General features: G+C 41.5%; 1 protein-coding gene across 1 annotated transcript in view; it reads left to right on the top strand.

Annotated features, from left to right (window-relative positions):
• MTX2 (metaxin 2) overlaps positions 1 to 14,843 on the top strand; it is a 34,627-nt gene extending 19,784 nt beyond the window's left edge. The window contains exons 4-10 of the mRNA XM_074595294.1: positions 7,320 to 7,392; positions 10,363 to 10,439; positions 11,172 to 11,264; positions 12,010 to 12,048; positions 12,459 to 12,584; positions 13,221 to 13,297; positions 14,348 to 14,843. Coding sequence (XP_074451395.1) covers positions 7,320 to 7,392; positions 10,363 to 10,439; positions 11,172 to 11,264; positions 12,010 to 12,048; positions 12,459 to 12,584; positions 13,221 to 13,297; positions 14,348 to 14,558 — 696 coding nt within the window. The 3' untranslated portion in view covers positions 14,559 to 14,843. The remainder of the gene's footprint in view (positions 1 to 7,319; positions 7,393 to 10,362; positions 10,440 to 11,171; positions 11,265 to 12,009; positions 12,049 to 12,458; positions 12,585 to 13,220; positions 13,298 to 14,347) is intronic.
• The last annotated feature ends 1,997 nt before the right edge of the window (positions 14,844 to 16,840 follow it).

The following is a 16,840-nucleotide window of genomic DNA, read 5'->3' as shown; positions in this document are numbered from 1 at the left end:
TGTTCCTCATGTGGGGACATAAGTTGTGAACTATTTGAGTCTTGGAATAAGTAATTTCATTCTTGCCTCTGATCTCAGAAACTGCAATCTGGATATGATTTACATCAAGTTGTAACTCATTTTTAATGAGTATATGTGTTTGCTCATATGTATTATTCTGAGAGGGGACTGGAGAGGGAGAGCGTTGTGATGGAACTCTATTGGGGTGATTCGCTGCCTGATGTGTGTTATGTTTCCAACTGATGGTGTCCAAACAGCCCTTCCCTTGCTGGGGAGGGCAAAGAGGAAGGGAGAGCAAGGGTAAAAATGGCACCTGAAACAATTAACTGTAGGAATAAATACAAAAGTCCCCCCTCCCTTCTCTTATTCCTTCCCATTGTATTTCGTGCACAGTCATTTTCCACCCTTGTCATCACAGGAAGACACAATGGCATCACTTTCTTGCATTGTTTGGAGGGCGGCAGCAGCAGCGGAGATCAGAATGTCAGTGGTGTGAGAAGAAGAGGAAGGGGAGGGTGGCGTGAGTTGCCCAGTGGCTGGCTGTGGTTTCTGGGCTTTTGAACTGTGCTAAAGCAGCACAAGGCGATTGCTCTGATTTTTTTTTTTTTTTTTTTTTTTAGATAATTGAAATCCAACATACTACCTGCATTTTGAATTTGAAATTGGGCAGGCTATAAGAAAACAAAACAATCTTTAAGTTGATTGTGTCCTTTAAGCAACGCTGCTGTTATAAATGTACTCCGTAATTCTGGCAGGAGGTGTCACCTGCCGTGATTGAAATGAATGATAGGCATAAGATTGTTGATTAATTTTCTAATAAGTGTCACCTGAAAGCTTCCTATCAGCCCTTTTCACATAGCTGCTGATACTTCGTTCTCTCACAGCAAAAAAAATGAACTGGCTTGTTCTGTGCTGACTTTGAAGACAGTGGCTTGTGCTACTACTCTCTGGGAGGAGCAGGCAGTGCAAGGCGAGCCGTAGTCCTGTGTGGATCAGCGTGCGGTAGGGCAGGAAAGGCACCAAGAGGCTTCTGCATGCTTTTTCTTCAATTCATTGTCCTCACTCCCACACTCTTACTTCCCTAGTCTATAACAGTAGATGTTGGGAGGGCAGGGAAGGACAGATGCAATTAATTTGGTGGCACCTTTTCTCCTCCCTGTACTGTGTTTCTTCTCATGGGCTTGCAGATGCTCTCCTCTCTCTCCTCTCCACCTCTGCCGACAGCAAAATCTCCTGTTAAAACCAAGGTGCACAGAGGCAGTAGCGACTTTGTAGACTTGGTGCTTTCAGTCTGGAAGAAGAGAGGTAGCATTGCTAAAAACATATTGTTCACATTTCTTCCTTCCCAGGTGCTGGAAGAGTAGGTGATGCTACAGGTAGAGAGCCTGGAAGAGGGTGAGAGGGGAAGAGCGTTAGCCTGCAGGGAAGAGAGGCAGAGAGCATGCGTGGGAGGGAAGCTTACAGACCCTATTAAGCTGAATCTTTATTTTTTAATGCCTTTATCAGTTTCTCACATTAACCTCAGCAAAAGAAAGGACACACTTTGTTCCAGAAATAACTTAGAGAAAAGTTATTGTGGCAGACATTGTATCATTGACCAATGCCGATACCGCACAAGAAATCGGGTCTCTATTTTTAAAATTACAGAAATGCAAATAATCAGTGGAACATATGGATAAAGGAGACACTCCTGCTGATGCCAGGGGAATAAACTCTGTTCTTCCCAATCTGAGATTTCATTACCCTGCTTTTTATGCTGCATTAACTGGGATGAGCCATGAAATTACTCATTCCTTTTAAAAGCCTGAGCGTTTTGGTTTGATGTCCTTCAGTTGTAGTGAATTCTGTATATTTGTGCTTGAATGAAGTTTCCTTTATTTGTGTAAAGTCTATTGGGCAGTCATCTCTTGATCTTCTGTAACGTGGGAAGGGGAAATAAGATTGTTAATCCGTCCTCTATGAATTGATCCAAATAGTTCGGATAGGTGTTAAGCGTAAAAAAAAAAATATCCTTTGCAGCAGGAATTCAGTTCTTTTGTCCCTGCTTAGAGTTTGTTTCGAAGAGTTGTTTTCAAGGTACAAATAAACATTTTCAGTGACATCTTTACAATTGCTTTGAACTGGAAAACTTCAGATGAAGTAATGTGTACCAGTTTTACTACAGAAACGAGAGCTTTCCCCCCCCCCCCCCTTCTGAAGAACTGCAACTACAGTGGTATTATTGCGTGAGAATCCTAGGTGCTGGAGGATCTGTTCATTCTGTGCTAGTACATTTTTTTTCCAGAGGGGAGAGAGCAGGAAATTTAATGCTGTACTTCGTAATTACAAGTGTCTTTGCAAGGTATGACAGTTAGACTGTACTGAGCGAAGTGTCTTGCTTCTAGTTTTGCTGTTTACTGTCTTGCATACCATTTTTAGGTGAATTTTCACACAGGCTTGATTAACTAGCTTACGTGTCACTTGGAATTCAGTTGGCCCCTTTCAGTCCCATTTTAAACTGATACGCCAAATTTATGATGTTAACAATAATCTCTGATGTACTAGAATAAGCTGGGGCCCTTGATCTTTCTGATTGCTCAGCTTTTGATGCTGTGTCTTTGAAGGGATGTTGATATCTTCGTAAATCTCAGCAGAACTGCACTGGGGTGGTTTCAGCCTTCAGTCTGTTGCTCCTCACTCCATAAGCACTCAGAGGAGCTGAGCTCACTCCCATTTACTGATGGTTTCTCTCAAAAGAAAAGGAAGGGTTTACTTGCCTGCTTAAATTATATATGTGAGGTACCCAAAGGGAAACGAGATGATCTGAGCTGGAATAATCAGTGTTCCACTGCATCATTTATCAAGGTTGGAAGCTATGGTGGTCTGATACCATCTGCATACCAAATGTGCTCGTTCTTGACATTCTCCATGAGTGGTCAAAAAGGGAACAAACCCTCCCTTGATCACTGGGCTAAAGCATTAAATGAGATGGAGACTCACAAAAATTACTGCTTTGTCCTGTATTCTCTCTGTAGGATTTCTTTGATCTGTGACAATTTCAACTATTTTGGTGATAGTTTATGCCACTTACTGTCTAATATCAGTTATTGTCTAAAATCAAATCTATCTAATTGAATGCATTAGAAAAAAAATTGAGGTTTTCTGGCAGTGGATATTTATAAGAATGCGTTGGTCACGATCCTTGTCCATCTCTTTCTAAAAGAAACCATAATTTCTGTAAATATGAAATACATTCACTGTGTTGGAAAAGTAAAAACCACCTTTGTTGTTAGTACTAATAATTTCCAAAGCCTGTCAGTCACGTCAATGAAAGAATGTGAGTACTCTCATAGCATTGTAAATTGCAAAGCTTATTTCTTAGGCTGAACTCTCATAGTTAGCGATAGTACTGTCTCCTCTTTGACGTGTATTTGTTGTCAACTTGAAGGCTATCCAATGGACCATTAGTTTAAGCTGGATCAAGAAACGGATACTGTCCTCCTTCTTTAGGTAATGATTAGTTCAGCAGTGTAGATCCAGTAAGGATTAAACTTCTCTCATATTGTGGAACTTTCCTTCATTTTCCTGCAGAACAATATTTAAGGAGTACTTAAAATTGAATAGGTCATGCTTTGGATACAAATTGGAGCTCAGCATACTGGTCTCAATTCCCAGGGCTTCTATCTTTTTAAAGGCTTAATAGCAGGTTTTTATTTTTTTTTTTTTTTTTTGTTTTTAGGTTTATTTCACAGAATCACAGAATGGTTTGGGTTGGAAGGGACCTTAAAAATCATCTAGTTCCAACCCCCCGGCCATGGCGTTACATGGTTTTGTCTTCAGCTCTTTCACTGTTGTTTTCTCTTGTTTTTGTATTTAATTACTATTTCACCACTCATATTAAAGCTGATCCTAATTGTGGACAAAGGCTGCAGTGGAATAGGTGTTGGCACTTGGATGCTGCAGGGGGTTGCTGGAATGGGCCTTGTAAGGCTGCTAGAGAGGCAGCTCCAGCGGTCAGCGTTTCTGAACCTTTCAGGAGGACTGCTGGGGCGAGCCCAGAACCAGATGTATTTGCCCAGTTTTAATCTTGAATCACTCTTCAGTTTCTCAAACTCAGTTCTTGTCTCCCAGCTACAAAATGTTAATTGGAACTGGAGACTGGAGATGACTATCCCAAGGAAATTTTCTCAAGTTTTTGGTCTAGTCTTTACTTTAGGGTCTCTCTCCTTTTTTTTTTTTTTTTTTTTTTTTTTAAACCTCACTGGGGGCAGACTGACTTATTTCTAAGCTTTCTAGAATCTTTATCATGCAGAGTAATGAATGTTTTTATTTAGTTAATATTTGTTCCCGCATTAGAGCTCAATTCTAGTTCAACCTCCTCTCTCCTTTTTTCTTTATGAAGTGCAAAAAAGGCACACTGACCCAGCGGGTTTGCATTTCCAAGATGCCGAAATGGCAACGTATGCTCAATCCCCTTTGCACTAGGCCAGAGACCGAGGTAGAATTTCCCTGCCAAATGTAATAAAGGTCGGTATTTCTCGTTCTGTGGTTGTTTATTGAGAAGAAGGAGAGAGAGAAAGGTCAGATTCAGATTTTTGATGGAAACTTGGCTGAACTCTTTACACTGAAAAGATTTTATTTATAGTTTAGCCTCTATGCTGAGGAGTGGTTTTCACAGTCACAACACTGGGATTTTGGTAGAAACCTTGTACTATGTAGGAGCAAATGTACTATAAGATGTACTGTAGGCAGTAATTTGCTGAAGCAACTCATGTAACCTGTGTTCTGTGTGAGCATGTCTCATTTTTGACATGCTGATACGAGAAAGTAAAAATAGTTCTCTGATTCACCTCCTTTTGCTTAAATGCGTATCTGTGCTTACAGGCTTTTCAGTTGTTCATGTGTTGCCTTAACTCCAGTGCAGTTCAGACTTTTCGTCTTCTGAGCTTGCAGTGAGAATAGTACATGGCAGTTACAAAATTCATCTCTAGCTTAATGCAGAATTGCAGAGTTAATTTGGTGCCTTACTGTAAAGGAAATTCATTTGGTACGCCTAGACCAAAGGAAACGTCACAAATTTTTGAGGTGGAACTCCACAGCTAAGGATTAAGTAGCATGGTACAAGTTCAGTCCTCTCCCACGCAAAGATGAAATTCTTTGAAACTGTTGTTTGATGCCATCAGTCCCACTGCAGCACGGTAGTGTTGAGGAGATGTTGTTAGCTACTGGTAGAGCTTTCAGAAGAACCAAGGCTGTGTACCAGTTGAGTTAGAGTGTATGTTTTTGGTGGGTTACACAATGTCCAGCAATGGCATAGGAGAGTGTATATAATCTAAACCAAAGACTCTGAATTCCTGTCTCTTAGCTATTTCCAAAAAAGTTGCATATGAAGCCCTGGTTTGGGCAGAAGACATGATGGCAGTAGCTGGAACAGGAACAGCCTGGGCATTACTAGATTGTACAGAGGTAGCAGGCAAAGATTTAGGACTGAGACAGACCAACGTCTTAAATTCCTGTTTAAGAATTGGTCTGTTTGCATGGAGATTGGGATGCCAAGACAGCAAGAGCATTGATTTTTGGTGGACTCTGGTGGATGCACAGACTTAGAAAATGGGGTGGTGTCAAATGTGTGCAGTGCTTTGTATATTTTCTTTGTGTCATAATTGCAGTGATAGAGATTCTGGTTGGGATGAGGTTTTGGCACTCTAGTGACCAGTTTATTGCTAAGTAGTGCAGGACTTGGAGTATTTAGCTGATGTGGACTATGACTAGTACCCTTTCTTTGTCTCTGTCTCCCTCTCTCTATATATATCTCTGCATGTGTATGTATAATAATTGGCTCCCAATTAGAGTTAGGCTGAGGAAATCAAAAGGTGTAGAAACCCAGGTTTGTGGTGGGTTCTGCAGAGCTTCTGGAGTTCTGAGGCGGGCTCTCATCAGCTGTAATCAGCATCTTGCCTAGCAGCTCTTGACCATAGTTCCTTGCTTTAAATTGAGATTTGGGTTTGAGTTAGGTCATCTAAACCTGCAAGAGCCAAGTGTTGTAATGGACCGTGCATTTCTTGGATGTGGTTGGAAAAGGACCAAAGCTTTTGGCTTCTTTTCCCCTGGGTAGAGTTAATATCAGTGCTTGGATTAGGGTTTGGGAATAAAGGACTTGAAGAGTGCAGGGGAAAGGAAAGGGGCTGTTTGGATTATTTTTGTTTGCTCGATGGGTACTACAGAAGCCAGAAGGTTAGGAACAGGGCTGATGCCAGTGTTAGGTCATGCCTTACAGTCTCATTTAGTGCAGAGGTGAGCGATCTCAAGGTTAAGGTTTGGGTTACTTTGATGCCTATGATTAGATGCCTACATTTAAAGCTGTGAGCGTGCAGCATAGTGCTAGATCCGGCAATCTGAAGAGCTCAGAGGAAGCTTCTGTAGAAAGTGCCAAGTTATAGCAGCATTTTTCTTCATGGTGATGGCCTTCTTGATGTAGGTTTTTTTAACTCCAAGCCACTGTGTGGTAAAATAATACATAGGTATCATTTTGGAATCTGGAATTCTGACCTGTCTAATTGCAAAGACAAAATGAATGACAGGACTTCAGCTGAGTTTAGAGACTGTAGAGGTTTAAGAAATTCCTTATTTGCCATGTTCTGTTCAAATTGCAAGTATTTTTCTTGATATTTTGCTATTCCAACAGAAACACACTAAGGTGTGGTGATGGCAGGTGCTGACAAAAATTGGTATCCTACTAAGAATGCTTTGAATCTGAGGTTACAGGTAGAAAGAAAAAGTAAATCGATCACTTATGCTCTCCATGATTCACATAAATTACAGACAGTAAATACTTCCTCCCAAAGCAGACTTATGCACTTACAGTATCAGAGAGCAAAACTTGCTATTACAGCTATTGTAAATGTAACGTGGGAAGGTGCTATATATGTTTGCTGTGTTATACAACGTGAACTTGGTTAGCCAGCTTTGGCCAGGAGAAGTAAGTACTATGATTTTCAGGAAGGGCAAAATGTCACTTCATTTTGTACAGCCACAGCACTAATTGTTTCTGTTAGGTACTGCTTCTTTGCTCATCTTGAAGAAAAACAGTAAAAGTAGTTGAAATTTCATTAGAAGAATTCCAGTTAATGACTGGATGATAAACAGTTGTCTAAGGAAGTTAGAAAACCTTGTTTTTCTTTAACCCACCCTTCTTTCTTCCTAAAAGCAGTCTGCAAGGAGCTATACTTCATAAGCGTATGCTAAGAACTAGCTAAAACATAGTCAAGTGTGTTGAGAAGAACATTCTTATTTGTCACTGGTGTATTAATGCTTTTTTAAATGCAACTCTTTGTTTCCAGGCCTTTTTGCAAATGTGCAATCTGCCAATCCAGGTGGTTTGCAGGGCAAATGCCGAGTACATGTCCCCATCTGGTAAGTGTGGCCTTCATTTAGATTACTACGTTATACCTCCGTTTTGATACCATGGCAACTGCGCCTTGTCTTGCTGATAACAGTCGGTCAGTGCTACCATGTGTGGGTTGCCTTCCCCCCTCCTCTCCAGTGCAGTTTCTCCTCTGTAAACAATTAAAACAGTCAAATGCAAAGTAACGTTGGCACAATGTGTAACTGCGACTGCAGTACCTATATATGGCATTCGTACATTTCAAATACCTGTCAGAAACCTCTAAAATGCCTGAGAGGAGTTGTGTCCTGAAGCAGAAAGACTTGCGTTTCCAAAAGTGGTTTTATTCTGCATCCAGGGAATATTCCAGTGAGTGCTGTTATATTTTCCCGTTGCTGGGGTGAGACAACACTGGAGGAGTATCTTTTGTTACCCTGTCTGGGAGATGATTGCCAGGATGTTGATACAGGAGAAGGCTGAAGGGTCCATTGACACTGTTAAGGGTGACAGGAGGTTTTAAATCTTCCTCTGATCCATGAGATTGGGGAAAAAAAATCCAAACCCACCACCAGAATTAAGTATTAGAAGGGTACAGACCCTGCCTTTGCTGGTTGCCTAAAAACATCCAGAGGCTGGCTCCAGAAGATTGACTGAAAACCAGAGAGAATTGGTGAATGCAAATCTGGGAATCCTCGCACTCTTTCACAGATTTTTGTTGTGTGAGGAGGTACTTATTTACTGATTACCTGGCTCTGGCTGATGACTGCCACATGGAAGTGCCTGTCAGTATGTGTCTGCCAGCTGTATGGGCTCTGCTGCTGCTACTGGTATTCTCCTCAAAGCAGTGGAATCATGCTGTTTTTTAAAAAAAAAAAACAGTTGCTGGGCAGCAGTGAAAAAAACAGCCAAATACAGAGGTATATAAATTATTCGTTAGTAAATAAAGCTAGCTTTGAAATGCTGAATCCATGCGCAGAGGAGCATCTTGCATGCACAGAGGGGCATCTTGCACGTGCAGGAGATGCCACGCTTGGTGGCATCTGATGATGTGGGTCTGAACGGTTCCTTCTGCTGAAAATGAGGAGCACAAGAGGGAAAAATGATACTGCTTGAATTTTAAATGTGAGTAGAAATACATGTCATCTTTGTGCCATTACTCCTGGAGTCCTTATTATTTTTATTCACTTGCCCCATTTCCTTTCTTTATATTGGTTCTTTAATGATAATTCAGACAAGGTTTTCATTTGTTCCTTTCTCCCTCCCCACCACCTTCTGTCTCACATTAGCAGCAGACAAAGATCTGCATCTCATCATTTTGGGGGGAAGGTTATTTATCTCATAGTTGTTGTAATGACGAAACCCATTCTGAGGGAGTTTAAAGTATGATACCAAAGTACAGTCTGACTGAAACCGCTGAATTCTGCAGCACAGAGGTGTCTGTGTTTCCTTCTGCGACATGCAGCGTGTGGATGCAGATGAAGCTTTGGTTGGTGCGATGCACTTCATTTATTACCCTTAGGCTGATGCAGCCAGTGAGAAGTGAACCTCATGATAAAAACCATGACTGAATCTGCTGTTAGCATGAACTGTGTTTCAGCTTTGCCGAACAGAAGGTTTTTTTGTGTTTCGGTAAAAGGAGTGAATGTATTGCTAATTATATATTTGGGGTCAGGCAGATACTGATCTTGTTCTTTGGGCACTCTGTCGGGAGCAGAGTTTGCCCACAGCGCGGGGCGGGAAGGTAAAAGGGTGCTGTGCCCGACTGCGCTGGGCAGGCTCGTTACTGCCTTTGGGCTTGAGGACGTTTGCAGTCATACAGAGCATCCAGCATTTATCTCCGTTTTATGGATTACTTCAATCATGTAAATAATCCTAAAAGATTTAGTTTTAAATATTAGGTTGATGTGCATCCCTTGCACTTGGATGAAGATTTGCAGGACAGGCAACCTGGCGAGGGTGGATTGGAGCAGGAGCCCTCAGCTTCACACGTTGAGAGCTGGGAAGAAGGGGCAGAAGGCAACTGTGGCTTGCTGGCTGTCACAGGGCTTGCTTAAAGCTTTGGCTCAGTTCTGCGTGTAAGAAAAGTTACCAAGCAGAGATGGTGGTGCTTGCAGACTCGAGAGCCCTTCGCACCCCCAAAAATTCTACCAGTGACACAGTTGTTTCCCAGTTTCCTTCTGAGGACTGGTCATTTTTAGCCCTGCTCCATGCTGGACCCTCAGGGCTCAGCTTCAGAGACTGGACGTTGAGCCTTACTAATATTAAGCTTTAAACCCATTTCGCTTCCATGATGAGGAAGCAGCTCCTTCCCCCTGACAGCCCCCAAGATCGTGAAGCTGTGGGTTTCATACTGAGAACCTGTTTCTGACCCCAGGACCACAGAGGCTCAAATATAACCAGCTGGCAAGTAGAGGGTGAAGTCTGGGGCAGCCAACAGGAGCCGGCTGGTCCAGTTGCTGGAAATCTGAAGGACTGGAGGAGGGAGAGTTCAGATCCTGCCTGGCTGCCTGTGTGTTTGCACTTCCCCCTGCTTGCTTTTCTGGGCATGGCGCCACCTCTCCCGTCATCCTTTCGGCAGCCCTTTCCCTGCTCGTGGGTTAGCAGGGAGGGTGGGAACGCGTTGTGTTGTAAAACTAGCCACGGGCCCTGTCTGCTTTCCTGGGGTTTCTCAGCTGTACTTCAGAGAAACGTTGAATTAAGTCTTTCCAGCAAAGCAAAATCCATTATTAAAGTACGAGTCGATAGATCTCAATAACTTTGAAATACACAATTGCAAGTGTTTCATGTAAAAGAGGGTCAGGAGGAGGAAGATCAGGAGGAAGGTGTTTGTTACTACAAACATTTGCTGGGTGAGCGATGTATGTTAGAGCTTTATCTCTGCTCATTTGAAAAAAACCTGATGTTCAGGTGTACCTGCAATATTTAATTGCTTTGAAAATTGTAAATGATGCTCTACAGGTATAAAAAGCTCTTACTAAAATACCTCTCTCCTTTTACAGGCAAAGTACCCTTTATTCACGTGGGAAATCAAGTAGTATCTGAGCTTGGGCCCATAGTCCAGTTTGTAAAAGCCAAGGTAATAGTACGTTGTTTTCATCAGTTATTGAATAGCATGTTAATCCTCCTTAGTACTTGTGCTGATTTGGGGTGCTCTTCTGGAATGTTACTTAATTTCTTAAAACAGTGTCGAAATCTAGTGCCGTTTTAAAGGAAGGATACCCTGTAATAGGAGTTTGTTGATGTGGAAATGTTTTTCTTTGTCATTTACTCAAATTCGGGAAGTAAATTCTGTGTGGGATAGCTGCATACCAGTGCCAGTTCCTGAGACTTTTTCTACCTGCCCTGTCTCTGGGTCTCAGCACTCTTGAACCCAGAACTGACTGGTTTAAATCCTGAAGTGTCAGATAGAGTTCAAATTAGCCTTGGCTCCTCCCCCGCCCCCCCAATTTTTAAAAATACTGTCTTTTCGCTGAGCAGCTGATGAAGCTGTACCACAGATGTAAATTTATGTTTACTTCTTGCCACAGAGATACACTAACCAGGAGGCTGTGTGCTCAAACTGCGTTCATCTATAACTGATCATAGTGTAAATTTCTGGTAGATTAGCTATGCTACATTATGATGACTTCTTTTTAGTTCTAAAGGACACTATATGTAAAAATTGCATATGTAATTTGTTAGTGAGCTATGTAAGAGATCAGGATCTGAGCCAGAGCTCGTTGACTTCAGAGGCCCTTGGGTCAGGCATTGCTGAATATTCCAATATCTTTTCTTACATGTGTGTCTCTTTTTTTCTTTTCCCCATTAGGGCCATTCTCTCAGTGATGGGTTGGATGAAGTCCAAAAAGCTGAGATGAAAGCCTACATGGAATTAGTCAATAATATGCTCTTGACAGCAGAGGTACAGTAAACCATCAAAACTCTGCACACTTACCTAAGTGATTATAAGCAAGAAAGCTTTAGGATTTTTCCTTATATTGGAAATACTGCTCGTTCTTAGATTATGTCGTCAACTTTTGACTTGAAATTTATTTGAATGAAATAAATGAATGGAATAATAACTTCTGAGGTTAGAATAAATTCTCTGGGCCCTATGGATCGCTTGCTGAAACGTTCCTGTAGACGGAAGCCATGGGAATGATTCCCCTGATCTACCTGAAGTGTGTCATGTAGCTGTAGAAGTAACTGATTTCCACAGATGGAAAATGCCGGTGGGTTCCTGGGATCCTACCCTGTCCCACAGCCGGGCAGGCACCCCGCTCTTAGCTTCCACAGCACATCTAGCGGGTGGCTGGGTTCCCTTGCAGTTCGTATCCGTGGCCAGTTAACGTGACAGGATCCCAGTGTAGGAACAGTGTTGGAAATGCTGGCAAGCTGCCGGTGGCTGAGGGCTGGCAACCTGTGCACTGGGTTGTGTGCAGTCTGGGCAACGGGTCTCGGCTTGCTCCTGGTGCTGGCTAAGTCAGGACTAGCAACTGGGCTTTTGCCTTCCCATTTGAATTTCTTTTCTACATTCAGAGGCCTAACAGAAGGAATGAAATGGAAATTTAATCTAATATAAAAAAGAAAATTCTACTAGTGAGAAATGATTGTCTCTGTATTCTCCTTTATTAGGAAGTTTTAGTAAGTGTTCTTTCTGTTCCTAGCTCTATCTGCAGTGGTGTGATGATGTTACAGTAGAGGAGGTGAGTGGTTCTGCAGCATTTATCTTAATTAAAATTTAATGAGAAAACACTTTCGCTCACAATTGCAAGTCCCTACTCATAAATGAAACATTGAGGTTTAAACCATTAATGATACAGTCTTTTCACTTTAATTTTGCTTGCATATGCATTTTAGGGAAGTTGTGTCATTACTGGAGGTAGCTGACTACAAAATAGATACGGGTTTTGTATATGTTTCTGAAGTGATAGTTTTAAATGGTTATGCTGCAAACTGTAAATTCCGTGCAAACAATTACAGCATATCACACAACCCGCCTTCTCTTTTACAGCTCCCTTTCCGATAGAAATATGTGAATATTAGCTATTTTGGGCATAGAGGTATCTGTATTTTCTTACACGGTAACACAGTACTTTTCTGTTTCTAAACAAAGATTACTCACCCGAGGTACGGCTCCCCTTACCCGTGGCCTCTAAACCGCATTTTGTCCTACCAGAAGCAATGGGAGGTGAGGCGAAAGATGAAAGCCATTGGATGGGCCGGCAAGACACTTGAACAGGTCAGTATGAAAAGTGAAGCTTCTTTCTTTACCCATTTTTTAAAAAGGCTTTGGAGAGTAACACTTTCTTGAAACGGATGTAGCAAAAAATATATTTTGTACTTAAAACATTATCTGGAGTCGGGTATTTGGCTTCAGCAGCAATAAATCTTAAATTATGTGCAACCCGATGGGGTGGGAGGAAGGATGTTTTACCATGAGCGTACCTCTCTGCTGATGTTAGTTTAGGCCGTAGTCCTGAAAATAGGTTGTAAGTTACAGCCCCCACTTCCTGTATGGCGTTAATACGTGCTTTGCAGGATTGCCGCTTCCCTTGTCAGAGGCCTTAAAAAGAAAAAAAAAAAAAAAAAAAGGCAAAGCAGAGTTTTGAGGTATAAGTTAGTAGCTTTAATTAAGCTAAGTTATAAATGTTATGGGAAGCACTTAATCAAAATTGCTTTACATCACATGTTAGATTAAGTAACACTTAGCTGCCTGCCCGCTGCGTAGGTTTGACTGACTTTAGCAGCTTTTGATGTTCCAACATCGTATGTTCCTTGTTCCCACCGTTAGCGCAAATATAGTAAGGAGGTTATTTTTTGCAATGTTGGTATTTCCTGACAATATGGATCTTTTATCTCTTGTGTGTTTTGATAGGTGCTTGAAGATGTAGATCAGTGTTGTCAGGCTCTCTCCCAGAGATTAGGAACGCAACCATATTTCTTCAATAAGCAGTAAGTTACTCTTTAGTGAAATATTACGTCCACGAATGTGAGATACAGATATCTATCCACCTATCTATATGTATGTGTGGAAAACTGTTTTATTTTAATGCTACGTGATTAGTTGAGGAAAAACAAATGTGTGACTGGAATATAAACATGAAATTTCAGAAATAAGTTATTAAAGGTTTTAAAAGGAAAGTTTCTGTAAGTTTCTGTTTGGTTCTTTTTTTTCTATTTATGATTTAGTTTTCCTTCTGCTTGTCTTCTCTACAGAGTCTACTACAGCTTATGTAGGCTACAAATGTACACCTTTATACAGGTAGTTTCTTGTTAAAAATGATACATTTAAAGCTTCACTTGTATTTCTTGAGTAACATTCTCTGCTAGGTACAGGGGAGTGAATGTCCATCCCACCATGCTGACCAGGACAGCTTCTCTTCTTCACATCAGGGGCAGCTCTAAATGAACTGAATTAGCATGAGGGTAGACCACTGTTTCCCAAAATACCTGTTTTCGTCTGTGTCCCCTTTCAAAAAAGCAATGTTTTCAGTTGCTGTCATGCTGGAGCTCCTTTTCTTATTGGTTGAATAGTTCCCGACTATTGAAAAGCACAAAAAGGGAATAGGGATTTTATACTTCCCCCTCCTCCTTTTTTTTTTTTCTTTTTCCCTTTGTGAGATGATAGCTGGGTTTTTTTATACACATCTACAGAGGAAAAAGAAAAACCCCATAAAGACTTGATAAGCGTTTTGCCCTTGTTACAGAACTAAAAGGTGGAGCATGGTTTGTTATTGGATCAGTAACTCTGGCCTTTCTAGGAAGCGTTATTTCCACATTTCCAAGCTGCCAAAAGCAGAGAAAGATGCCATACTAAGAACTAGCAGTACGCTTATATACTGTACGCACAGTTTTCATGCATTTGGTAAGTTCAGTGTTGCCTGATTTCTTCCCAATTCTTAGATGGCGTGGCTAGTGAGAAGTTATTCAGAACAGCAGGTTTTTCCTTGATCAGGACTTGCCTTCCAAAATACCGATTCTTCCTTCTGTTTGCTTTTACAGACCAACTGAATTAGATGCGCTGGTATTTGGGCATCTGTTCACAATCCTCACTACTCAGCTCACCACTGATGAACTCTCTGAAAAGGTGAAAAACTACAGTAATCTCACAGCCTTTTGTCGGCGAATAGAGCAGCAGTACTTTGAGGGTCATGATAAAGACAGCTCTGCAACTGTCGCAGCCCGCTCCGCTAAGAGATCCTTACTGAGATAAGCACATTGGTTGGGGTGGATTGCATTTCAGTTTTGGGTTTTGTTGTTCAATGGATTGATTTTGAGAATGGAAATGTGTGTTAGCTTTTTGAAGCTGCCAAATCATTCTGGAGCAAGAAAAAACTCTACGTGCAGTTTTTGTGTTGTAGAATATACTGTGCACATTTAGCCTGAAATGATTGCACGGGCACTTCCATTTTAATAGCCTGTATGCCACTTACTCTAAAGTGACCTTGGAAAAAATATTATATCTGTATTAAAAAAAAATAAAATATTCTAAAAAGTTTCTCTCTGATCTTTCTAAATGCTTTTCTTGCTAAGTTTTATGTATGTGTAGTTAATGAGTGGGATCCTGTTGTCAGGACACCTGGAAGACAGTTGTATGGTAAACTGGTTAGAATTATTAAACTGGGAATGAAAGGACTTATTAGAGATCTTAAGTTTGCCTGCCTCAGACAAAATTCATTCAGGAATTAGGTGACAAAAATGTCTTGGAGCTCTGCAGCACACAAGTGATGTGATTTTATTCAGTCAGTTCTTACTTTGTGTCATAGTAGCTCCTGGCTGTCATTACTTCTTCATATGTGTGTTCTGCCTTTGTTTTTATTTCTTGTTCATCTTTGGTTTTGGGATTTACATTTTTTTTCTTCCTAGGATTCCCCAGTTTTAATCTTCAGCTTGTCTTGCGCTTTAAGAAATGAATTTGCGTCTGAATAAGCGTCTGTCTCAGTGTTTCCACTTCCAGTATGTTAATGTTGGTTCTGAACTTTGGAGTACTTGCTGGGGTGGTTCTCGTAGCACAAGGACTTGGTATGAGCCTGTGGCTGACATCCCTTGCTCCTGCCTCCGTGTTACCCTGCGGTCCATGCAGGCACAGTAATACAGCAGTAAACAAAGAAATATCATTGCGGTGCTCCAAAAACCCCGGCAACATGGAGCTTTTCAAGGGAGACGTCCTATTTGTAGGCAAGGACTTGATCTGACTAGTATTTCTTCAAACGCATTAAATGACACCACTCTGTTCTGCTTCGTCAGTTGTACTTGATGCTTTTCCAAAAGCGCCAACAACCCTGGGAATGTGCAGTCCTTGTACACTCGGGAAGTCCAGGGCCCAGGTAGGAACGACCTCAGGATGCTTGGCTAGTTGGAACTGTCGTGGTTTTTTTACTATGAAATACATTTTTTTGACTATACCCTTCAGTGTCAAAATACTTAATGGCTTGAACTGGTTATGCAGTGCTCGTGAGATTTTTGGCTGTCATTTCCTTCTCTCTTAGGAACTGAACAGAAAGCAGCTGCGTACCTCGGACTGGCTGGGTCTCTCTTGGCTCTGTGGCTCGGGAACCACCACTGCTCACTCATTTCTGCTGCGGGGACCACTCTCGTCAGCTCCACTGGAAAATGGAGCTGAACTCCTAGTGCCTGCTTTTTGGTACAGGAATCCTACTGGAGTCAAATCCGCGGAGGGACTCATGTGTAAGGGGGTCTTGGCCTTTTATCAAATCACTCATGCCAGGAGAGGAAAATTGCCCTCGTCCTGCATTTCAGTCTTAAAATTTCAGACGTATACGATGAATACCTTTTCAAACTAGAACCCATCAGCTCTTGACAGCGTAGTGACAATTTCTGCTATCAAAGCAGTCAGTAGCTGAGAACCCAGATGTTTCTTTCGAACCTGCTTTTCTGCATTAATGCAACTTCTGGAAAAACTGGAAAATAATCTGTTGTGGGGATTTTCTTGGTTTGACGAGAATATTATGATGTACGCTACTTTGAGAGAAAACCGCTCTCTAGCAGGCTAGTCTCTAAAGCTAGCAGGATAGGGAAAATCCTGTGTGAAAACTGAAGTGTCTTAATCCAGAGCAATTAAATTTGCCTTTTACCTCCTGCTATTTACAGTGCACCGTTCATGAGTAAAGATTTTAACCTAGCTTCTGTGGCTTTGGCAGTTCTTCTCCTACCACTAGACTGAACTAATTTACTTAATGGATTTCCGAGCCCACCTATGCACAGACATTAACTTATATGCAGTCTGAAAAAGCGTAAGTGGGCACGTATTCCTCCTCTTTCAAGGCTGCAGTGCCCATTAGCCAACCTGTAACCAAATTTCAGCAACTGCTTTGAAACAGCATTGCATTAAACCATGTTTTCCTATTTTGGCAAGGCTTCCGTGAGGCAGAGCAAGCACTGGTAATACCACACTTTGAATGCTGAAGTGCTAGTTACTGCAAATTTTGTGTGGTAACATATAACAAGCTTTGTAACTTCAGAGGATTAAAAAAC

The sequence above is a fragment of the Larus michahellis genome, chromosome 7 (assembly GCF_964199755.1).
Source record: "Larus michahellis chromosome 7, bLarMic1.1, whole genome shotgun sequence".
NCBI classification, from domain to species: domain Eukaryota; kingdom Metazoa; phylum Chordata; class Aves; order Charadriiformes; family Laridae; genus Larus; species Larus michahellis.
Note: the sequence above shows the minus strand (reverse complement) of the source record. Positions and strands in the feature narration are given on the sequence as shown.